The 25,451-nt window shown below is 44.7% G+C and overlaps 1 protein-coding gene across 1 annotated transcript; it reads left to right on the top strand.

Moving 5' to 3' along the window:
* Positions 1–1,509: 1,509 nt before the first annotated feature.
* Positions 1,510–22,915, top strand: PRDM14 (PR/SET domain 14). Its single transcript, XM_033934331.1, has 8 exons — positions 1,510–1,826; positions 3,740–4,453; positions 4,987–5,034; positions 5,129–5,286; positions 5,820–6,090; positions 10,544–10,746; positions 16,654–16,755; positions 21,781–22,915. Exons 2-8 carry the CDS (start codon positions 3,823–3,825, stop codon positions 22,006–22,008), a joined length of 1,641 nt encoding a protein of 546 aa, XP_033790222.1. The 5' UTR covers positions 1,510–1,826; positions 3,740–3,822; the 3' UTR covers positions 22,009–22,915.
* The last annotated feature ends 2,536 nt before the right edge of the window (positions 22,916–25,451 follow it).

Raw genomic sequence — 25,451 nt, forward strand, 5'->3', positions numbered from 1 at the left:
TGAATTTAAAATAAAAAATGACAGCCCTTCCACCCCCCCCAGGACAACGCTCTGGCCCATGCTCAGGAAGCGAAAAAAAAAAAAAAAAACCCCACAACAAGCATACAAAAATATATAGGCGACAAAGAGCGGTTAGACGCGCAAGATTTGGCCAGGAATATTTAAAATAAAATGTTCGTTGACCAATCACGTGCAAAATTCAGCTACATCTCAACAAGAAATGTAAGAAAGCTGTAGAAATGCAGACTTGCAGGATCTGCAGACTTTTGTCAAATAAAGAAATCGAATGGTTCCAAAATTCACTGACCAATGCGGAGAAGTGTTGAAAAAAATATAGAGAAAAGTCATTTGTAAAAGGAAGCCGTAGAGGCTAGGTGGGGGTTTTAGATGATCTCTAAAGTGATATTTTACCCCACGCAAAATATTTTAATGCGGACTTCCGTGAAATCGACAAAATAAGAGGAAAATATATATCATTCTTGATTAGGTGATAACTGCACCCTCCCCAAAATGACTAAAAACACGTCCCCCCCCCTTAGTCTGCAAAAAGAGTCCTATAGCTGGCTGTGTCATGAATCTGAAGCAACTGAAAAACGCTTTGGGATCTTTGAATAAAAGACTAAAAAATAAATTTAAAAAAAATCCAATTTATATCTAAAAATGAAGACATAGGGTGGAGAGATTAGGGCAGGGAGCCGGAGCCAGGTCAGGTTTTCAGGATATCCACAATAAATATGCATGAGTTAGATTTGCATCTCAAGGAGGCTGTGCATGCAAATCCATCTCATATATATTCATGGTGGAGATCCTGAAGACCTGACCTGGCTCCAGCTCTCGAGGAACGGAATTGCCTACCCCTGGGTTAGGGAATGGTAGATGATTTTCTAGAGCAGTGGTTCCCAACCCTGTCCTAGAGGACCCTAATGAATATGCATGAGAGAGATCAGCATATAATGGAGATGCCAGGCATGCAGATCTGCTCCATGCATATTCATTAGGACTATCCTGAAAACCCGACTGGCCTGGTGGTCCTCCAGGACAGGGTTGGAAACCACTGCTTTAGAGCAGTGGTTCCCAACCCTGTCCTGGAGGAACACCAGGCCAATTGGGTTTTCAGGCTAGCCCTAATGAATATGCATGAAGCAAATTTGCATGCCTATCACTTCCATCATATGCAAATCTCTCTCATGCATATTCATTAGGGCTAGCCTGAAAACCCAATTGGCCTGGTGTTCCTCCAGGACAGGGTTGGGAATCACTGCTTTAGAGAACACTGGGTAATAGAACCGGGGTAGGGCACTCCGGTCCAATTCCAGTCGGGTTTCCAGGATTTCCCCAACGAAAATGCATGAGATCTATTTGCTTGCACTGCTTTCAATGCATATTCATTGGGGAAATCCTGAAAACCCGACTGTAATTGGATCGGGTTCCCTACCCCTGTTATAGAAGACTGTAAACCAGGGATGCTGCCTAGTTTCAGGCTCTGGCTTGTGCTGGCAGGTAGTTTAAAGTGAGGGTCCCCAGTGGCCCTGAGGGATGAGCTGAGCCCTGGCCAATAGCTGCTGCCGGGAGGGCAGGAGGATGGGGCTTAGGGCAGTCCACAGGTCCCCCCCACCCCACCCCTCCCTTTAACACCATCTGCTCTCGACTGTCCACCACCGCATCTTTGCGGAGGCTTTAATCAAATGGCGATCAAGAAACTGGAAGGAGAAGAGTGATCGGATCCAAGAGCCGGGCCATGAGGGGAAATGACCGGAAAGCCCTTTTGTGCCAGGATGCGAGATTACTTGGCGTTTAACTCGGAGAAGCAGGTGGCTCCGACCCGGGTGAGTAGCGAGTCCGCTGGATCCTTAGGCTGGACCTAGTTTCACCTGAGCGGGGCTTTGATGGAATTCCCGTTGCAAAGCTTCCGACACTGGAGGATGATATTTAAAAAGCCATAAAGAGACCGGGCAGGGATTGAACGCTTTGTTAATTTGGGGAGCTGTGTTCATTACTGCTGACCTTTACCGCTGACCTCATGTTCGTTCATTTATGTGTCGTGACCTTGTTTCGTTTCATTTATTGCTGCCTATTGATCCTGCCCATTATACCAGATTCATTAGGTTTTAAGATGATTTCTTAGTCTAAAGCAATTGTTAAGATTGTGAAAGTGTGTGTGGGGGGGGGGGGAGGGGGGGGAGCAGTTTTGACTCCTTCGGAAAAGTTATTTTAAGATGGGGGGAGGGGGAGATCTGTGACCGTGGCTTTCCACTGTCTTACATTGTGCTGATCACTTCATCGATTTAACTTTTTTTTTTTTGGGGGGGGGAGCCTAGGAGTTCCCCCCCCCGCGACGGTTTCTTTTCTTTCATACATGGTTTCATAACTAGGTCTGGTTTGGGGGATTAAATAATCCACCGCCGTGTGCATTACTGGAATCTGAAAACTTGAGGGGGGGGACCCCCCCCCCCCACACTTAGTAATACACCAGAAATGAGCCAAAGGAAATGGGGGCAGTTGGGGGAGGGGGAATCTGCCTGCTCCACGCTTTCGGTGATCGTACCCGTGTCTGTCTTGTTGCTTTGTTGGGGAGGGGGGGACAGAAGTGCTTAATGTTTCCAAAGTGGCCTCAAGTGGGGATTGAGGATGGGACACTTTTTTTTTACTGGGGCGGATCAGACCTATTTACTGGCGCTCAATGGGGCTCCCGAGGAGGGCGAACTGTCAATGGCTAAAGGAGATTTAGCTGCAAATTGCTCCACATTTCCCCAAGATTTCAGCTGTTGTCTTTTCCTCTCTCCCCTTTGTTTCTCTTCTTGACTGATTTGGCCAAACAGCCCTCGGCGTTTTCTTTTTGTTTGTGGGTAAACTCAATCGCTTAATTGCTTTATCTAAACACGACGCTTTCTCTTAGAGAGCTGTAGGGCCAGAGATCTGATGGCCCAGATAACCACCTCGGATTTATCCCGGGTAAGGCCAAATAATGTTTGCAGAGTCTGATGTCTTTGATTTGAAATTAGAACAGCCAGGAATACTAAGGGGGGGGGGGGGGGAGTCTGTCCATGCTGAAGGTTTTCGTGGTGGGCTGCAAATTATTACATATATTATAAAATACACACATTCCGTGTATGTCATTCCATGCTCTTGTGTTGGTTGGTCATACACTGTATATACCAGGGTGGTTTGAAAAGTTTGCTATATAAAAAGGAGCGAGTTAAACGCCAAGGACTCCTTTTACAAAGGTGCGTTAGGGCCTTAACGCGCGGATTAGCGTGCGCTAAATTTCCACGTGCGCTAGCTACTACCGCCTCCTTTTAAGCAGGCTAGCGCACGCTATAGCGTGTACTAAAAACGCTAGCACACCTTAGTAAAAGGAGCCCCAAGAGTGCCCAGTTTTTACGTAAGCTCATTTTCCTACAGTTTGAAAAATCTGGAAACTGGAGGGATTGTGTATAGCCCTCCATGGAGGACTGCATTGGTTTAAAAAATAAATAAATAAATAAAAGCAAGTTAAACAAACTTCAAATCACCCTTGTACTTTTTTTTTACTTAGAAAATATTTTGCAATAGGAAACAGTGAGTTTTGGATTACTCATCATCTTGCGTCCAGACAGAAACGTAGAAAAACTTGTCATGATCGTACTGTAACCATTAATCGATATGCAATAGAATAGGTTATGTTTCCACATAATGCTAAATGTGGAAAAGAACAGACCATTTTCTGATCCTTTTTCCTTCATGTGCTTGTTTCTCGCAGGTGGTGGCGCCTGGTGGTTGTCTCGACTGACCCAGCTGCCGAGCACTACCTCACTTCTTGGGCGAGCGCCCCCGCACCCGGCCATGGCTTTGTCCCTCACAGGGCTCTCAAGCCCCAAAGACAAGGGTGTCTCCTTAGAGCCCTTAAGGATCAGCCCTGGGAGGAGGCCTGCCTACTACACTACCATTCTTCCCCATGGGCAATACCTTGAAGCTGTTGGCAACTCGCCTCTGTTGCATCCTCTCAACTCTCTTGGAAGACTGGTCACCGGCTCCCCTCCTCTGGTGCCCTTCGGTTTCAACAGCATCCCTTCCTTTCTGAGCCAGAACTCTACGCCCAGTGAATCCCTCTACCACATCTTTCCCAACTCTCTTCCTTTTTATAACAAAATGCACCATTCCTCTTCCTTCCCCTCCTTCCCAAGGCTGGAAGATCCTACCGTCAAGTTGCCTGATCAGCCCTGTGCTCCAGGGTCCCAGCCCGGCAGCCCTACGAGCCTAAAGCCGCCATACTCTTCCAGGTCTCCCAGGAAAGGCAGAACTGCCCCCTTCGGCCTGCTGAACCCCAGGGCCGAATCTGCCTGTCGATACCAGTTCACAGAAGACGACCTTCACACCGTCTTATTTGGCATGATCCATCCCAGTAACAGCAGACTCCAACTTCAGGCTCCTAACCATGCTGTCTCTGGCCTGAGGATCCCTCCCAATGTCGCAGGTATGGCCTTTTCCCACCGTCACTGGAAAGCATCAGGAGTCCAGTTTGGGAGCAGATCGATCGAATGTCACAAAAGAATAAATTGTTCAATTCTCCAGACGCAGATAGCAAATAGATGCGCATTTTAGCAGCTTGTTTGTATGCAGTTAGAAACAGAATTGAAGACAAATAAATGCCATTAGGAATGAAAAAAATAAATAAACCTTTTCGGTTTGTGTTCTGTTACTACAGAAAAACTTTTTTACAGAAAGGGTGGTAGATGTGTGGAAGAGATGGTGGAGACAGAGACTGTCTGAATTCAAGAAAACCTGGGATAGGCACGTGGGATCTCTCAGAGGGAGAGAAAGAGATAATGGTTACTGCGGATGGGCCGACTGGATGGGCCATCGCGTTTCTCTGTTTCCAATTACAGTATTGTTATGGAAATGTTTGGCTGAGTAGATGAAATAAGTAATTCTCTGAATCTGAAGCGATCGGGGAACTTTTAGCCTCGGGTTAGAGCTGACTTTTGTCTCTGCCGTTGTGTTCTGCAGGGTCCGATTTACCAGCTGTGGACAGAGACTCGCTCCAGTTACCGGAAGGTGAGAGACGGGCTGGGAAGCAGCATAAAGGGCCCTGCGTAAAATATGAGTCTGCTTAATCGATTCTTCGCCTTGTGCGTGTTTTTCTCTTCAGGTTTGTCTGTTTTGCAAACCACATATGGAGGGGCCCATCACTCCGGAGTGTTCTGCACTAATATCATCCCCAAAGGAGTCATCTTTGGACCGTTTGGAGGCAAAGTGGTGAACACAAGTGAAATCAAAACATACGATGACAATTCTTTAATGTGGGAGGTACCGTGTAGAATTTTGCATATCTGGGGTGTGTGTGTGTGTGTGTTACCACTAAGGGCTCCTTTTATCAAGCTGCGCTAGCGGTTTTAACGCATGTTAAACCGCCAGCTGCGCTAGCCACTAACGCCTCCCTTGAGCAGGCGGTAGTTTTCAGGCCAGCGCGGGGGTTAACGCCTGAAGAAACGTCACGCGCGTTAACCCCGCTAGTGCGGTTTGCTAAAAGGAGCCCTAAATATTTTCAGGAGGGGGTGTTGGGAGGTACTTTATGGTGTCTGTATTGTGATGATAATTAATTGTTGATTTCTTTGAATTTATATATCTACAATGTATTAACTGAGCTGAGATGATATTCTTTGTAAGATTTTTGTTATGTATATTTTATTTTTAAAAGCCAATAAAAATTATTGAGCACGAAATATTTTCTAGGGATTTTTTTTGTTTGTTTCTTTTGCTGTTAGTTTGCAAGAATTGTTGAAGAGGACCTGTTATGATCATCTTGTGTCTCTCTTCCCCCCCCCCCTCAATCTTTCAAGATTTTCGAAGATGGTCAACTGAGTCACTTTATCGATGGCAGAGGAGCTTCAGGCAACTGGCTGACCCTGGTCAACTGCGCCAGATTTCCCGAAGAGCAAAACCTGACGGCGATTCAGTGCGAGAGCCAAATCTATTACGAAAGCTGCAAAGAGATTTTACCGCATCAGGAGCTCTTGGTGTGGTATGGAGATTGCTACCAGCAGTTTCTGGGGATCCCCATCAGCCTGAAAAGAACGGCTGCAGGGAAGAACACACAGCCACAGTGCGAAGGTAGCTGCCCTCTGAATATTCTCCCAAATGTTTGCCGTGCCGGTCATCCGTTTCATGTGGCAGGGGCCGCTGAAAAGTTCTCGGCCCGGCCAACAAAGCTGGGGCAGTTTCTGTCAGGGGCCAGGCAGCGATCGTCCACTTTTTTTTTTTTTTTTCGTTCCGTATTTTTCGGACGGAACGAAAAAGAGTGGAAAATTCGCTAGACTAAGCCTTGGAAGGAGCCTGGCCCAATTTTGTTGGTTGGGCTGAGAACTTTTCAGCGGCCCCTCGTATAGCCTCCATACTTGCAACCAATATCGGCAGTAGCAGAATGCAAATGAGGTCTAGATGTAGATAGATTTTTAACGATAAACAAAAATAACCCACACTCTAAAAAAAACAAACAAACAAAAAACCACAACCCGGTATGACTACTGAACAAAATATCACTTGCCTTACTGCTTTCCTGTACTGTCTTGTATCCTCCCCTCAAGTTTTTATATCCCTGCTCTGATGACTCTTAAATGATACAAACCTAATATTTCATTTCACTTGAAAAAAGTACACGTGGCTTGAAAACACCATTTTTGTTCCCTCGATGAATCCCCGATTAGCTGGAAAATCAACTCCTAAATTTACACAATGTAGATATTTTTGTCATCCGTCATTTCTCTTGATAACCGTTATGTGAAAAAAAAAAAAAAAAAGCTTATGTCATATATTGGCCAAAATGAAACTCAGGCGGCTTCGCACAGCTGTTTTTAAAAGTAAGTCGAGCGTTAACTTTATTTCGTTTTTAAAGTCTCATCTCTTTTGGTAAAGCGTCCTTGCTCTCGGCTCTCACTTTCTCTATCCCGTCTGTTTTGGGAGTGTTTTCTAGAGAAAGACAGAAACAAACAAACGGTGTTTGCATTTTTAAAAAAAGTAAATTCGTATATTATTCTCTACCGGGGAAATCTTCATCTTACATCCGTAGGGAGATTCGATTGATGAAGGAATTTTGAAAGAAATAATCAAAAACTGCAGGGTGCAGGACTACGGTACATGAATATCTCGCCTGCAAATGTGCCGATCCACAGCAAATGTCATTTAAGGTCTAATATGGGAAATCATATTGTTTAAAGTTCTTCTGTGTTAATGTGTAAAAATAGGCGAGTGCAGTGGGAGGAGTAAGAGTTGAAATGAAACGTTGATTTCTAATCGATTCGTTCTAATTACAAGACAGGATGTTGCCCTTTGTTTTAACGATATTGTAAATGGCTATCCGATGACTGGAATCCAGTATAATAACTTCAACATCAAAAAAACTTCCAGTACTATAGGCAAAATAAAATTTTTTTTTTAATCAACTAGACCTTATATCAATTAGAAATGGTGATGATCCTCAGAGGGTTAGACTACCCCAATGGTTCCCGTGAAACAAATCACTGAACCCGATCTTCATTGGATCAAATTTTGTTTGAATCTTTTTTTAAATGTTTTTAGTGGTTTTTTCCCCAATGTATTTCAGTATATTTTCTACTTATCGATTCAATAATTCCTATATTCATTTTTAGCTTAAATATAGCAGCAAGTCTTTAAGGGCGCGCCTCTACCATGCTCATGTTTCAAATCACTTTCGTCAGGGTTGAGGTCTGGTTGATAAAAATTTTTTTTATTTTGCGTATAGTACCGGAAGCCTTTTGTTTTAATGCTAACCTTTTGTATACTGAATATTTTTGAAATTTAGATTTACAGATGTAGGTGATGAAAAATAACAGAAAATCACAAACTGGTAGTGGGTTATATGCAATTCTTAAATTTGGGGAAATCCAAGGAAGCCATCCAGCTATACTGATCAGGTCCATTTTTTTTACTTAATGTTTTTTGAATGTCTTGTTAGTGGCATAGTAGGAAGGCCACTTTATGTCTGTATTTCAGAACATTTGTTATTTCTGTTCATGTAAGATACTTTTCCGCAACTAATGGGATGGAACGCTTATGCTACAGCTTGCAATGATTTGAGAAATGACGCTGTCAAATGTGCGAAAAATGCATTGCTAGTTATAAAAGTAACACTCCAGGTGGAAATTCAAACCTTCCTTCCCTTTTCCCCCTACTCCCGTTTTCAAAATATGGTTGTGCGCTGACCTACTTGACCTGCATGTGCGAGTGCGCTAAATCAAAAATCCCAGAATAATAAGCTTCTCTTTATTATGATAGGGGTTGCCATACAACTTATTACGAGAAACTGGAAAAGTTGGGATCGGTGAAATTATACTTTCTGTTGGGAATCTCTATGCCACACATTTAAAACGGAACTATGATTGTCTTTACAGTCTATGGATATTTGGGAGCCATTGATAAAATTCTGTAAGGCATGACTGTTGATTTTGCCCTTCGATCATACACGTCCAGGGTGGGTGGGGAGATACTTTTAATTTGAATGCAATTGTTGGATAGGTAGAAAGAGGGGGGATGATATAGAATATAATTTTGATTGAATTTAAGGGCTCAAGCCGTGTTGGCGGTTTAACACACGTAATAGCGCACGCTAAAACATCGGCCGTGCTAGCCGCTACCACCTCCTCTTGAGCAGGCGACAGTTTTTGGGCTAGCGCAGGGGTTAGCGCGTGATTAAAAGCCACGCGCGCTAAAGCCGCTAACGCGGCTTAATAAAAAGAGCCCTAAGTGCTGTTAAAATGTAAAATGACTGTATCATCCACAGATTACAAAACCTCCAAGAAAGAAATGAAAACCATACTCTTCAAAAAACACATTAAACCTATCCAGCACAACAATCCTAACGCAACATCCAACACCCTATAAACCCTTAGTCCTCTCTAATTTTTTTCTAATTACCAAACATTATCTAATACCCATAATTCTCCCTTAAAATTTTATCTCATCGTTTATTCTATTACTTCAAAGTTGAAATGTAATTTCTTGTTTTTAGTTTGGATGTAATCCGCCTTGAACTGCAAGGTAATGGCGGAATAGAAATCACTAATGTAATGTAATATGTTGCACTTATTTTTGGCTTTAAAATGAATAAAGAAAAAACAAAAACAAAAACACCCCCTTCCCTCTGACAGCAATACAGATCTGCTTAGCTCAGTAGCCCCTGGTTGTTCACCTTATGTGTGGGGCCAGTATGAGTCCAGTTTAGTTAATTTTCTTTCTCCAATTCTAAGAGGTGTTTAATGAGTGACAGCAGACTGCAAATTACTTTTCAGCTGCCTTTTTGTGAAGCAAGGTTTGGAGCATCTCAGGAATGGAACAGATTATTGTTAGGTTTATAAAGCACTTAAGTTAATATATAGAAAATAGAATACTGTGTTTTGTCTTACTTTTTTCTTGGTTTATTTATCTTTACACATCCAGGGAGGTTGGGTGGTTGGGAGGAAATATTGATAATGATATTTTAGGTAACTTGGTTTCATATTATATTATTTACTTGGTTCTTATGTTATTACTATATGCAAAATAATGTAATTATTGAATGATAGTTCTGTTATCTATATAGATATTAGTGTTATGACTGAATGCAATAATATACTGTTCTTTTATTTATATAACACTGTTCTTGTTTAAAAATCAATAAAGAATTATTAAAAAAAAAAAAAAAAAAGAAAAGAAAATAGAGGCTGTATCAATCCCTTCTGTTCAGTAAGAGTCTTTTTTTTTTTTTTTCTTCAGGAAAATGTTATGAAATCAAGGGCTCCTTTTACTAAGCTGCGATAGCGTTTATAGCGCATGCGGCATTTTAGCGTGCGCTAAACCCGCGCTACGCGGCTAGAACTAACGGCAGCTCAATGCTGGCGTTAGCGTCTAGTGCACGCGGCATTTTAGCGCGTGTGATTCCACGCGTTAATGCCTTAATGCAGCATAGTAAAAAGAGCCCCAAGTGTATGGGGTTTTATTCATCTTCGTACTAAGGTATACATTGTTTTACCTTAACTGAGCCTCCAAAGCGGTTTATGGCTTATACAAATTATACGAACAATTCACACAATATTCTCTTGTCGCTAGTTAGAAGACATTTCTTTGTACAGATGGAGCATTAAGGTGCACTGATGGGTGATTTCCGCTCCCACTCTGGTTGCTTTATTTGGGGAATTTGGGAAGAATCGACACTGTATGATGGGGGATGGGGGAGGGAACGGTGCTTGGAAGCATGGTGGCTGTGATGTGGAGAAATGTCGATTAATTTATTTATTCAATTTTCTATACCGTTCTCCCAAGGGAGCTCAGAAAGGTTTACATGAATTTATTCAGGTACTCCAGCATTTTTCCTTGTCTGTCTCGGGGGCTCACAATCTATCTAATGTACCTGGGGCAACGGGGGGATTAAGTGACTTGCCCAGGGTCACAAGGAGCAGTGAGTTTGAACCCACAACCTCAGGGTGCTGAGGCTGTAGCTTTAACCACTGTACCACACTCTCCCCTAATGGTGTTTCTTCTTCCTCCTCCCCCCCCCCCCAATGTTTCACAGAATCTGGAGAAGGTTATAAATGTGAGAGATGTGGCAAGGTCTTCGCATACAAATATTACAGAGATAAACACCTCAAATACACTCGCTGCGTGGATCAGGGAGACAGAAAGTTTCCTTGCCAGCTCTGCAAGCGTTCTTTCGAAAAGAGGGACCGACTGAGAATCCACATCCTGCACGTCCACGAAAAGCACAGACCTCACAAGGTAAGCACAGCAATGTCCCTGCTTTCTGAAACACATTGGTACCTTTAAATAAATGAATCTGCCATTTTATGTATGTATTTATTTATTTATTCAATTTTCTATACCATTATCCCATGGGAGCTCAGAACGGTTTACATGAATTTATTCAGGTACTCAAGCATTACATATGAAAAACCAATGAATTAAATTGTCTTAGATAAATGCAAGGTCTAGTAGAAGTCACCTTGTAAATGCTGCTTTTTAGAGCCAGGTGGCTGGGCATTGGTCTTGTAGAGATAACTTTTGGGAAAGCCCAAGCCCAAGCCCCCCCCCCCCCAGTTTGTCTGCGGTTGTACGAGGTAAGGGCATGGTCCTTAATCCTTGCAGGTTTCTCGATTTCTCACTCTACAGTTATTAAGGGGTAACTGAGGTAGCCTTCTATACCCCCAATAGAACCCCTCCTAACCCCACCCCATCCCACCCCCCCCAGACCCCTCCGACACCCCTCTAATCTTTTTTGTTGGCTGGCCTGCCGGGTCTTCCCTCTGCTGGCCAACAGGCCCGCCTCCATCTGAATGGTGGGCCTACCCCTTTCCGGTGCATTGTGTGATGCAAGGGGGAGGTGCCTATAGGCCTGATTGGCCCAGGCGCCTAAGGCCACACCCATAGGAGGGACCTTAGGCACTTGGGCCAACCAGAATCTTAGGTTGGCTCAGGTACTTCAGACCCCTCCAATGGGTGGGGCCTTAGGTGCCTGGGCCAATCAGGCCCTTAGGTCCCACCCCAATGTATCCCACAATGCACTGAAGAGGCAGGCCCACCATTCAGATAAAGGTGGGCCAGCTGGCTGGAGGAAAGACCCATCCGTCCGGCCAACAAAAAAGGTTAGGGGGGATCAGGGGGTGTCCAGGGGGGTCGGGCAGGGGTTAGGAGGGGTTTCAGTGGGGGTGCAGGGGTCTGGGTGGGGGTGGAGGGGGGAGGTCCTGGGGTGGCTTGGGTAATCTACAGAGGGGGTGGTGGGGAAATCCGGTAGGAGGGATTGGGCATACCTCCTGCCGATGAATTTAAGAGGAGGTGGGGGTTCCAGCAGGAAGGCATGCCTCCTGCCGGCGATCTATGGGGTGTTTCCGGGTAGGAGGGATTGGACATTTTGCTGGCCTACATTGTACGCGTCTCCTGCTGGCCTAGGGAGACACGTACAGCCGCCTAAGTCTGCCTAGGGCTACTTCTGGGCCAAACCACGCCCACGTCAAGCCTTAGGCGAGCTTAGACAGGCTTGTGCACCTCCCTAGGCTCCTGGAGGTGCCTCCAATGTAGGTGGCCTGCCTCGAGAGGTTTTTTTTAAAAAAACGTGCATCCAAATTGGCTGGTTAGACAGAGGTAGTACACTTACTGCCGCCTACAGTCGGGACGCCGTTTATAGAATCTGGGCCTTAGTATTTGTAAGAAAAACAGACTTTTACAAGGAGAAATAAAACTTTACGCTTGTGCTTCACAATTTCTTGTGGCTGTGACCCTATGATCATGGCTGAAAATAACTGTGTGACCCTCATGGAAGTACAGAATACTGATGAACCTATGGAGGGCCTATCCCGGTCATGATGCCACACAGTGGGGTAGCGAGGGTGGGAGGATCCCGTGGCGGTGGTGCCCCTCCCCTCTCAACTCCCCCCTCCGCTCCTTCCCCAATCCCTCCTGCCGTGTGTGCACCCCCTTCCCTTTCCCCCGTACCTCGTTGATCACCACCACGAGCAACAACTTCAACGTGCTCCTCGTGACCACATCGGCTCTCCCTCTGACATCGCTTCCTATGTGCGGCGTCCAGAAGTGACGTCAGCGAGAGCCGACACGGTCACGAGGAGCACGTTGAAGTTGTTGCTTGTGGTGGTGATCAACTAGAGAAACAGGGAAGGGGGAGGAGTGGCGGGAGGTAAAGAGGAGGAGGGGTGCCGGCGTCCACACCATGATGGCGCCTGGGGTGGCCCCACCCCCGCCCCCCACATATTTATTTATTTCAATTTCTATCCCATTGTCCCAGAAGCTCAGAACAGGTTAGAGGTAGACATTCACAATCATTTGAAAACAGACTAGTCATGACAACAAATAGGTTACAGTAGACAAGACTGGTCATAGCGAAGAGTACTAGAAGTATATTGAGGAGGTAGTTTTTAATGGCCCGATTGGCGGAAGAGGAAGGTCTTTACTGCTCTGCAGAACGTCATTAGTGAATCTAGTGACCTGATCTGTGTGAGCAGTCGGTTCCATAGCTGAGGTAGGAAATGGCTGTAGGATTGTTTGTACGCCGTACTCATTTGGAGGGATCTCCCTGTGGGAATGCTGAGTCTTTGTCCTGCTTTGGAGCAGAGTGGGTGGTTAGGGGTGTATTAGCTTAGCTTGGATGCTATGTAGGCTGGATTGGGTTTTTTTTTTTGTTTTGTTTTTACTAAGCCACTGATGCCACATGTGGGTTATGAGAGCCTATTTGGTGTTCTGACCCATAGATTGGGAAGCTCTGCTTTAGACAAATAGTGAATAGTTTAATATACAAAAAGCCTATTCTGCTATAAGTAAGTATTATCAATAGAATTGGGTTTTATGCTGAAAATTCATTTCAGGCTACACTTGTGATTTTATGCATAATTCATATGCTGTTTCCTGATATTGCCAGTAGAAAAGACACATGAGGGAAAAGTGGTGGTGGTTAGACCTTCCAGACTGAATTTGACAGTAGATATACATTTTATACCAGTCCTGATAAACTTCAGGAAGACATTTGTACGGGGCAAAAATCTGACTAATGCATTTTCACACAACTATACGGGCAGAGTGCCTGAAAAGATAAATATTCAGCTCTGCACCAAGGGTTGTTTGAGTGGTGCAGATCAGTGGCGTACCTAGCCTATGTGACACCCGGGGCCCATCATTTTTTGACAACCCCCCATCTGTATGAAAAACATGATTTTTAGTAACAATCCACACGTCACACAAGAGTGTACCTAGGAAAAGGCAGCATCTTACGTACTGCAGTGAGCAGTACATCAATAAACCCATTGTAAAACTAAACAAGCCAGACTAGTACAGATCAATCCTACACAGTCAATCCTAACAGAAAACCATGTCTTTTCGAACACAGAAAACGCCTTCGCATAGTATGTAATCACAAACTAACCCCTTCCCCTTTTACAAAACTGTAGTGTGGGTTTTAGCCATGATGGTAACAGCTCAGATGCCAACGCTAAAAAACGCTCTACAGTTTTGTAAATGAAGAGATAGAATAAAAATACATAGACAAAGATTAAACTGAAGCACCAAGAAGCTGGACTCTGCATACAATGCAATACCACAGAAACAGCGATGCATCTTCCCTAAAGCAAAAAAAAAAAAAAATAGAATTTTTTTCTACCTTGTCTTCTCTGGTTTCTGCTTTCCTCATCTTCTTGTTACTCTCTTCTTTTTATCCACAGTCTACCCTCTCTCTGCCCCTTCTATATGGCATCTTCTCTCCTTCTATTCACTTTCCAGAAACTTTATGCCTCCCCCCTCCATCTCTCCCACACTCCCATGGTCTGGCATTTCACTCTCTCCTCTCCCTACCCCCACTTCCATCAGCATCTGCCCCCTTTCTGACCCTTCACCATGCTTCCATACCATCCTGACCCCCTTTCTCACTCTTCACCATGCTTCCATACCACCCTGACCCCATTTTTCTCCTTCCACTACCCTGCTATGCTTCTTTCTCTCTCCATCGACATCAGCAAGGTCCCGCGATGATTACTTTTGCTGCCGCTGCTTCGGAAGAGGTAAGTGACGTTGGAGGGGGGCTGGGCCGGCAGAGGCAAGGTCCCGCGATGACTGTGGTTGTCAGTCCACCCCCCTCCGATGTCACTTACCTCTTCTGAAGCAGCGGCAGCAAAAGTAATCATCACGGGACCTTCGTGCACTTCAGCACGGCTGCCAACTCTGCTCTGGAATAAATATGGCAGCCGCGCTGAGGTGCCGTTTTGAGCAGCGTGGGAGCTTCCGGACCCAGCCGGCTCTGCACCCCCTTGGAGCGTGCACCCAGGGCGGACCGCCCCCCGTCCCCCCCCCCCCCTTGGTACGCCACTGGTGCAGATAAAGCAGGGTGCAAAGCAGTCATGTAGCCAGCCAGCCCAAAGTAGATGGGCATCTCTCTCGCTTTCCCTCCCTCCCCCTACCCCCCCAGCCTGTACAGCATTCTGTTTCTCTTCAGGTCACCGGCAGCAGTTCCTACACATTGCCAGTGGTTGACCTGGAAGCCTTCCCTCCAACACACAATGCAAATGCATCAGAGCAAAGGCTTCCGGGTCAGCTGCCAGCAGCACATAAGAGCCGCTGCCAGTGGCTACTGGATGGCTGGGCCCGCCCATGCCCGCCCCTTGGCTATGCCCCTGGTGCAAAGATTGTTGCCAGCCCACCATCTCCTCTCCTTGATAGTAGTGAAGTGAGTGGAGTGGGGGTGAAGATGTAAACATGCAGCTAGCTTTATACATCTCTAAACTAGTGTGCTGCTTGTTACTTGTTTATTTGTTTTAGTTACCAGTAAAGTTTCTCTGCAATTTTCAGTTTCTTTCTGAAATATATGTTAATTGTGAAATAGATTGCATCTGCATTAATACTGTTTTGCATCTACTGAATAGATGTGAGCTATAGCAATTATCAAAACCTTTGCATGAAAACCATGAGCAGAAGAGACATTTTAGGCCAGATGTACTAACCATTTTCTCCCGGCACATAAATAGGAGAAACTTTTAGCACATCTTACCCTCTATTTGACATTCTGCCCAAACTGAAGAGGGTGTTGAGCAGTTGGCAAACAGAAGAGAATGAACCCCTCAGTTTCTCAGTTGGCACGTTGCAGTTAATGTTCATTGCATACATATGTTTTCACATGCAATGTTACATTCATATTTTAAAATAAGTCCCCACATACTTTAAACATGGCATCATAATTGGCAGACAAGTCTTTGTATAAACACAGAGCTGCAAAGGAGTACAATTTTCAAAAATGATTGGGGTTGATACATTCAATGCAGAACCTAACGGATGTAGCGGTATATAAGAAATAAATTACATTACATTACATTACATATGACCTTTTTCTTGCTTGTTGCGGGTTTTCGGGTCTTGCTCCGTCTTGGTCAGGTAGAACCAAAGTTTCAGCCATCATGCTGTGGCTTTCTTCAGGGTATGCTGTGAGGTCTGCAGTTTGTCTTTATATAGTAGTTCCTCAAACCCGATTGGTCAGGGCTTGAGGTGAAAGAGGCAGGAAAGTCCATTGGTTTGCAATTTGAATTTTGGTGGGAAAATCAGTTGGTCTCTTTTTCCCATAGAATGGAAAAGTCTCTGGTGAGTTTAAAGATGTTTTCCCCGTGAAGCTGGGTTATATGTTCTCTCAGGGTTTCTGCAGCTGGCATTATGCTTGTTGCAGGTTTCTAGGTCATGCTGCATCACCAGAGACTTTTCCATTCTATGGGAAAAAGAGACCAACTGATTTTTCCACCAAAATTCAAATTGGTAACCAATGGACTTTCCTGCCTCATTCTCCTCAAGCCCCAACCAATCAGGTTTGAGGACCTACTATATATAAAGACAAACTGCAGATCTGACAGCATACCCTGAAGAAAGCTACAGCATGATGGCTGAAACATCGGTTCTACCTGACAAAGACACAGCAAGACCCGGAATAATGCTTGTTCCAGGTTTCCAGCTGCGGAAACCCTGAGAGAACATATGACTTCTTCCTTGACACACTGAAGGCACTGCCTTGACTTGAGCACCTCCAGTGTCGGCATTGTACTCACAGAACTGGCACTTATGACCTGATTTATCTCTTACAAGATGATCTATTCTGTAGTCTCACCCCCTAGTTGGTTTACCCATTGTGCATAAATACTGTCTTCTTTTCAGTGTTCCGTATGTGGAAAGAGTTTTTCGCAGTCTTCCAGTCTGAATAAACACATGAGGGTGCACTCTGGGGAGAGACCTTATAAATGTGTCTACTGTAACAAGGTAAGTGAACCTCCTCTTTGCTAGCAGATGCCTAAAAGCCATCTATTTCCTGCTGCAGCTTCTGCCCTGGCTTTTGAGGCTCAGCAAGATTACAGTAAAGTATAGATGTCCTCTTTGTTTTCATACGTCCATTCCAGCATTATGCCAAAGAAAGTAGCATTTATTTATTTTTTTTAACTAAAATGGTTCCTTAATATATTTTCATCAGTACTCTATCTAAGCAGGAGTGAAACAATTTAAGACATAATTATCATTGGTGGATATGCAGAAAAGAAAAGCTCTAATTCAGGAATTCTCAACCCAACCCTTAGGATCCATTTATCCAGTCAGGTTTTCAGGATAGATTTGCATGCACTGTTTTCCATTCTATGCAGATCTATCTCATGTATATTCATTGTGGGTAGCCTGAAAACCTGACTGGCTGGGTGTGTCCCGAGGAGGGGGTTGACAACTCCTGGTCTAACTTTCCCCCCCTTTTACAAAACCGTAATAGCGGTTTTTAGCGCAGGCTGGCACGCTGAATGCTCTGCACTGCTCCCGACCCTCACAGGAACTCTGTGAGCGTTGGGAGCAGCGCAGAGCATTCAACACGCCGGCCTGCACTAAACACTGCTATTGTATTTTTGTAAAAGGGGGGGGAGGGGGTTATATTTTAACAGTTTTATTGATGACCTTATGCCAAAAGAAAGTATAACAATACAGATACAATGACTAATTTCTCAACATTGGTCACTTCTTTTATGCTTTATTATTTCCCCTTCCTTCCCCCTCTCCAGCACCACTTCCTCCCTCAATATTCCTATATTGTCCCCCCCTCCCGTGTTCCGAAGTGAATATTAGTAGAATAATTGGCTACCAGAAGGTCTGGTTTTGTGATGCCTTCTGAATTGACTCTTAAGAAAACTCAATTCCACCCCAGTTCCACTGCTATTCCTTTTTCTTTTCTATTTAAGCATCTTCTAGTGCGCCCACACTCTATATTTTGGTGTCATGTAATATCGTAAATTATGTAGTAAAAGGTTGTGTCCTCTTGGGTGAAGTTTTTGTACATAGGGTTCCCACTAGAGGTCTGCATGGGAACGGGGATTGTGGGAATCCCACGGGTCCCTCGGGGGTCCCGCAGGAATCCCCCCTAACTCACGGGGACTCCCACAGGGACCTCCCTCTGGCCCACGAGACTCCCACGGGGATCCCCCTCTAGCCAACGGGACTCCCACGGGGATGGAAGGCTTTGGAAGCAGGGTTCGTCCATATAATATAATGGACACGTCAGCCGTAGTAAAAAAGGGGGTTTATAAGTGAATTACCTGAACAGAAAACAAAAAAAGGGTTCCACCAAAGAGATTCCACAAGGAAAACAGCAGCGCAAACACAAAAGAAACTGTGGAATTGATGATCCTGTCAGAAGTAATTGCTGCTTTTTATGGGGACGGGCGAGGATGGAGGTAATTCCTTGCGGGGATGGGTGGGGACGGAGAGGATCCTGACGGGGGCGGGTGGGGATGGAGAGGATCCAGGCGGGGACGGGTGGGGACAGAGAGGATCCAGGCGGGGACGGGTGGGGACGGAGAGGATCCTGGCGGGGACGGGTGGGGACGGAGAGGATCCTGGCGGGGACGGGTGGGGATGGAGAGGATCCAGGCGGGGACAGGTGGGGATGGAGAGGATCCAGGTGGGGACGGAGAGGATCCTGGAGGGGACAGGTGGGGATGGGTGAGATTTCTGTCCCTATGCAACTCTCTAGTTCCCACACCATCATGAAGTGTTTTTTTGTCTGCTTAGGTGAGCCCCTAGCATCTCTTGACTCCCTGGAAACTAATAAATGTAACTGGTTCCTCCAGTGCCAATACGTTGGAAACTCAGAGGATGTCCAATTCTCCAGTGCTACAAGGCACATTTTACATAATAAAAGTTTTCCTCCTTTATCTTTTCGCTGAAAGTCACCCGATTTGCCCAGCAGCAATTGTCAGTTTTAAACGGTTTATACATTAAAAAAAATATAATTAATTAATTGATCCTAGTAGCTTACACACTAAAATCGTGACCATATATCCTACCAAACCTATCCAAAATTGTTGTATCACTGGACAGCTCCAGACAGAGTGATATAGTGTATTTACCCCTCTTTCACATTTAAGGCATATAGGGGACTATATGCTCCTACCACTCTCGCTATCTAGGTAGCACACTTATAATACCATATATACAAATGAAAGAGGGTGCTAGCACCAGTGTAGGGAAGCCATTAACACTAGCACTGCAACCTGCACATATGGTTCCGGAAAACCCACTGATTGCACTAAGGGAAAAATTTAAATGTGGAGAAAAAAAGATCTCGGTTCGTCTTCATGGATCTCAAAACAACTCCACACATCCCAACCATTTCTATACAGTACTCCCCCGATATTTGCGTGGGTTCCATTCCAGGAACCCCCGCGAATCTTGAAAAACTGCGAATACGGTTTTTCATGGGGGAGCCTGAAGAGGGCAGCGGGAGAGCAGCCGGAGCCCCGCGAGTGCAGGAAATCACTCACGGTATGCTTTGACCGCCTCTTCCTGCACTAAGTCGGTCCTTATCCAATCAGGAACTGCGTGTCATAGCAGCTCCTGATTGGATAAGGCCCGATTTAGTGCAGGAAGAGGCGGTTGGAGCATACCGCAAGTGATTTCCTGTACTCGTGGTGCTCCGGCTCCTCTCTCCTGCCTCTCCTGCTGCTCTCTCCTTGTCGGCAGTTCACGGTCAGAAAATACCGCGAATGACCGGGACTGCGAACCGCCGACCACAAACGACTGGGGCAACACTGTATATCAGAATCATTTTTCCGTTGACAGCTTATATCTTCCGCCTCATCCAAACTCTCACGGAAGTCACTAATGTCACAGTTCAATCACAAAAACTGGGCATGCAGGTAATCAAACATAGCTGTAAATGGTCCCGGTCCCGCTCGGTCTGCAGCGTCGGCGCTGGATCTTCCACTCCAAAGGCATACACCTCGCATCTCCTTTCACTTCGGGCACTGCAGCATTACTGTTCAAGCCGCAGTTAGGCGCTCGGGTCCCAAACGTCTTCACCCTGACAAAGAAATCGGTTTCGCATCTCTGCGGCGTCAATGGGTGGGCACCTCATAAACTGCCCAGCTCCCAGCAAAGAACTACTTCTGACCACTCCCAAAACTTCCCAGGAATAGCGGCTGAGCTGAGTTTGATTATCTGCACGCCCAGTTTGTGGTGCTGAACTGTGACATTACTGACTTCCGTGAGAGTTTGGGTGAGGCTGAAGATATAAGCTATATGCACCCCTAATACATATAAGCTGTCTTTGGGTAACATATGATCTAAGCAGAACTCGGTAATAATATCCCCTCAGCCATGCGGTAGTTGTAAGTTCAAGTATGCTTCTGATATTACTTAGTATTTATGTATTTTATTTTCTAGATTTATAAACCGCTCCTTTTACTAAGGTGTGCTAGTGTTTTTAGCGCACGCAGGAAATTACCGCGTGCTACACTGCATGGTACGCTTCTAGAACTAACACCAGCTCAATGCTGGCATTAAGGACTAGCACGCGTGGCAATATAGCACGCGCTATTTTGCGCGTTAAAGCCCTAACGCAGCTTTGTAAAAGGAGCCCTAAACAGTGTACAAACATCATACATACACAAATTATAAACATAGAGAAAACATCATAAAATACTACTATTGGTACAACTTAATCTAGTACTGAACGTCTCACTCCGCTAACTCAAGATGCTCTAACTTTTTTATAAACAATCTTCCCACAGCAGCATACTCATCCTAGTGCAAGCTCTAGACCAGTGTTCTTCAACCGCTGGTCCGTGGACCGGTGCCGGTCCGCAAAAATCTCCCGCCGGTCCACGAAGGACCAGCGTCCCCCGCAAGCACCAAGTTAAAAAGGTGGCTCACTACAAACTCCTCGTGGACCACCCAGGCAAAAACATCAGTGAAGCCGTCCTCCAACCCCTCCAGGCAGCGCCGGGGCCGCCAACGGGGAGCTCGCACGAACCTGGTGCAGTAGCCGATGGGCAACTCTGGATCAAAGGCCACTGCAGAGCTGGAGGTGCGCAAAGCAGGCGCCATGCGGCGAGTCCGACGACGGTGCTGCCTGAAGGCATCCACTGTGCATGCACAGAAAGCCACCGCCTCCCCGGCCTGCGCTCTCCTCTCGGTCCTCCCCGGAAGGAGCGGAAGGTCCCCCCGCTCCCAGTCCCGGCCAAAAGGAATGAAGGTCCCGCTGCTGTATGGAACCGGAACAGCAAGACAGGGCGCGAGACGCGACCTCCCAAGCCCCCAGGTAGGCTGAGGAGAAGCCTCCTAATAGGAAAAGTCACTCCCCCATCTCCCTTGGCAGTCCAGTAGCGGCAAGTTTCAAGTTTCTTAATTTTTGATATACCATCTATCAAAACACACGTCTAAACGGTGTACATTATAAAAGATTATAGGAGACAATTAAAATAGGTAAATGAAAACAATAATTTATCAAATATTAAAAATACTGGACAAATTCAGATTAACATACATGAAATGAAAGGAAAGTAGGGGAGGGAGAGGTTGTTTAAAATACATCGAAGCAAAATTAATAAAAAAGGAAGGTAAGTGGGGAGTGGTAAAGACATTAGGAAGGGAAACACTTCAAAAGAAATATTAGATGTTTCAAAGCTACACATGAATCAGGGAATTAAGAGGCGGAGGCTGATGGTAAAGAGTAAAAGCACCAGCACTCCTCAACCGTCGGTCCGCAAAACAATTCCTCCATTTCTACCGGTCCATAGGTACAAAAAGGTTGAAAAACACTGCTCTAGACCACTTTGAAGAAGAAATCTCATGCAGATGTGTTTCCTGTTTCTTAATATGTGTTTCTATTTACTGTCAAGAATGCAGTGCTACTAGCCCTGTGCCATATCTGATGGTGTATTGGGGTGGGGGGAGGGGGAAGAGGGGTTGAGGCTTTTGTTATGTTAAGAAGTTCTTGGCATGTAGGCAGCTCTTTCTCGTCTCTCCTTACAGGCCTTCACTGCCTCCAGCATCCTGCGCACTCATATCCGCCAGCACTCTGGCGAGAAGCCCTTCAAGTGTAAGCACTGCGGCAAAGCCTTTGCGTCTCATGCCGCCCACGACAGCCACGTGCGCCGCACCCACACCAAGGAGCAGAGCCTAGCGTGTGCCCTGTGCTGCCAAACCTTCCCTGAGCTGGATGAGTTCAGGTACCATATGCAGCTCCACAAAGGCGTCTAGCTAGCCCGGCTCACCTCTGTCCTGGATGCAGACCGGCAGTGTGGCACTGTTCACCTGGGATCACTGCTTTGGCAACAGGGACCAACTGTCTAAGAGCCCAAAATTTTCAGGCTCATGTCTGTACCCCAGTCCCTCCCAAACTAGTCTGGCCCAGGCTGGAAACCATGATTAATGGACATGGTAGACTCAATCGCCACTTTTCTTCTTTCTGTTTTCATTAAATTGTTATAAGAAAAAAATGATCACTTTGGAGTCCATCAAGTGTTTTAAATGTGTATATCTTGACTATAATATATACCTAAATATTCTATAACAATTGAAATGTCTCTTGTTTCTTCCCTAGCTTGATTTTCCTTCTTTACTATATTGATACAACAGAGATGCTGTGCTCGTTTATGTAAACGTGTAAATTGTAAATTTCCTAAAGAACATTTTGTTTGTCAGAATCATGTGTTCTGTGTTGTATATTCTCATAATGAAAATGTCTAAGGAGAAGTAAGCAGTGTTGGGTAAGGGAAATGTAATATATTACTATTATTAGTACTCGCTTAATGACGGTATTACGAGGGGGGGGTGCTGAAAAGTTCTCAGCCCGACCAAGACGTGAACGAAGCGGATATGGTTCAATCAATGATCTGAAACAATGTCAAAACATAGAATTTTGTAATTGGCACTTAACGAAATGAGATAACACTCTTTGCAGATACAGTGGTAAAATAACGCTCAGAATTTAGGAAGTTGGCTGGGCTGAGAAATTTCTCCCCCCCCCCTCGTATATTACTGTAAATTACTGTGAAAGTAATACGTTACTTTAAACATAATAGTAAATGACAGCAGATAAAGACCTGAACGGTCCATCCAGTCTGCCCTGTAATTACATGTGTTACAATTTCATGATTAAATTAATTCTTTGACATAAACAGTTGTTCTGGTGTTACATAAAATTAATTCTAGCAACTGGAAATCCATCCATTATCAAAGAAAACATTTAAACAGAAAGGGCCTGATTCTATAAATAGTGTCTAAATCAGTAGCATGTCAATCAAATTAAGGTACCGTTTATAGAATTGTGCCTACAAATGCTTAATTTGACTTAGATATTGGTAGACATCATAATGTTAGGTGCTGGTGTATTAGACCATGGCTTTCCTAGATTAAGGGCTCCTTTTATCAAGGCGCGCTATGGGGGTTAGCGTGTCGGACATTTCATCACGCGCTAGCCCCCGCAGCAGCCTAAAATCCCAACGCCTCGTCAATGGAGGCGTTAGGTACTAGCGCGGCAGGCGGTTTAACGCGCCTTTGTAAAAGGACCCCTAAGTCATTCCATGCCCAAAGTCTGCCCCTAGCCATGCCCACTTATTGAGTAATTGCCAGTAGGTGCCACTCTGATTTCCGCATGGAACTTTAAAAGTTTTTAAATGGCTTTTAATGGCATTTTCAATTATCACGCCATTTAAGCCTATTAAAAGTTTATGTTCCATGTGGAAAATTGGCTAGGTGCTGTTAGGCACCATTTATAGAAACGGCCTGAAATATAGGGATCCAATGCAATTAGAAAGATATTTAAATTAAAAAAAAGGGGAAAAACATGAAAATAGCAAGCATAGGAGCAGTGCAAAAATCAGTCACACATTAGCTATATTCAGCAGTTCTCAGTGTGGCAGTACCAGGCCGAGCTGCCTTTGGCATCTAGTACCAGCAAAGAAACAAAAAACGTCTTCAGTCAGAATGTCTGATGATAGGGGTGTCATTTAGAAATAAGTCCAATGACAGATTCCTCATACTTCAAAAACAGCACCTTGATATAACACCTACTAATTCTTTAACTAAACAGTTCCCATTACAATGAAGGAGCAATTACATTCCAAAATGTTTGTTTGTCAAAATGTGTCCGCCCATGCTGAAAAGTCAACAGGAGCTCTTGAAGGCAAACCTATTATACTTCAAAAACAGTGCCTTGATACGAGGAAACTGTGATACACTGATTACTTCATGAGAATTGTTGTTTAGATATAGGTCCAATGCAGCAGCAACATTGCTTCTGTCACTGCCATTCTGAAAACAGAAGTCATCTTCATCACCACAATCACTGTCTTCTTTGCTTCAAAAAGATGTTCTTTGTGTATCATCTTCACTTTGTTGCCTTTAACCCAATGAAGATGAAACTGTAACAGCATAACCACAGCCAGAATCAAATTTATGCTGTCAAGTTAATGACTAAAACCATTCATCAAGCCCAAGTTGAAGTGCACAAATCAGAGGTAAGGCATATTTTAAGGTCTGTAACAACTTTTGCCAGCTTTGATTTCAACATGATCACAGTGGGCAGCAAAAAGCCGAAATAACATTTAGCTTCACTTTGTAGGAAGTCCAGAGCAGTACTCGCTAGAGAATGACACGGTAACAAAATTCATCACCGTTCCCGTCTCCGCGGAGAGAGGGAAGAATCAGAGTATGAATGGCCACAACCACTGACCCCCAAGCTTTGCTTTGAAGAATGCTGGTGTAGAAGGACTGAGGCTGAAATAGACACTAAAAAATGAATGGGATTATTTCCCGCGGTTATCCGCGGGGACGGGGACGGTGATGAATTTTGTCACCGTGTCATTCTCTAGTACAGTGATTCCCAACCCTGTCCTGGAGGAACACCAGGCCAATCGGGTTTTCAGGCTAGCCCTAATGAATATGCATGAGAGAGATTTGCATATGATGGAAGTGATAGGCATGCAAATTTGCTTCATGCATATTCATTAGGGCTAGCCTGAAAACCCAATTGGCCTGGTGTTCCTCCAGGACAGGGTTGGGAACCACTGGTCTAGTACTCGCCCAGAAAAATGACTTCATGCTGTCTGGTTAAAATCAATAGTTCATTGAACAAGATTTTATTTCTTTGCTGGCACTGATGCCACTTTGTCACTCTCAAGTTTGTGGCTTACCAGACACAACTTGCACCTAACATAAATATTGTTACCTGACACTAACAGAACACTTACATGTCAATGACCCAGTCATCTTTATTGCCTCTTCTTGTGCCCTTGTACAATTTCACTCAAAAGGAAGTTCTCCAGAAGCTAGAAACAGCCCAATAAAAAGCCTAGCGACACAAAGAAAATCGGACGGGTATCACTAAAAAGAAACTAGACATTATATTACTCATTCTGAGAAATGTAATATATTACAGTTATTCATTACATTTCCATGAAAGTAATCTTACAGTTACTCACTTTTAAAAGTAACATATTACTGCCCAGCACAGGAAGTAAAGTGGTTCAAAAGTCCTGGTCATCAACACTCACACAAAAAATCTACCTGTACTGAAAACCAAGAAACCCCATCTCCCAGTTTTAAATTAAAGTGACAAATGTTATATGTTGAAGTCAGATATTTGAAAAGGGAGCTCAAACGCTTGCAATTAGAGGTAGGGGTTTGTTCTCTGAAGTAAG

Source organism: Geotrypetes seraphini, chromosome 2 (assembly GCF_902459505.1).
Source record: "Geotrypetes seraphini chromosome 2, aGeoSer1.1, whole genome shotgun sequence".
Lineage (NCBI taxonomy): Eukaryota > Metazoa > Chordata > Amphibia > Gymnophiona > Dermophiidae > Geotrypetes > Geotrypetes seraphini.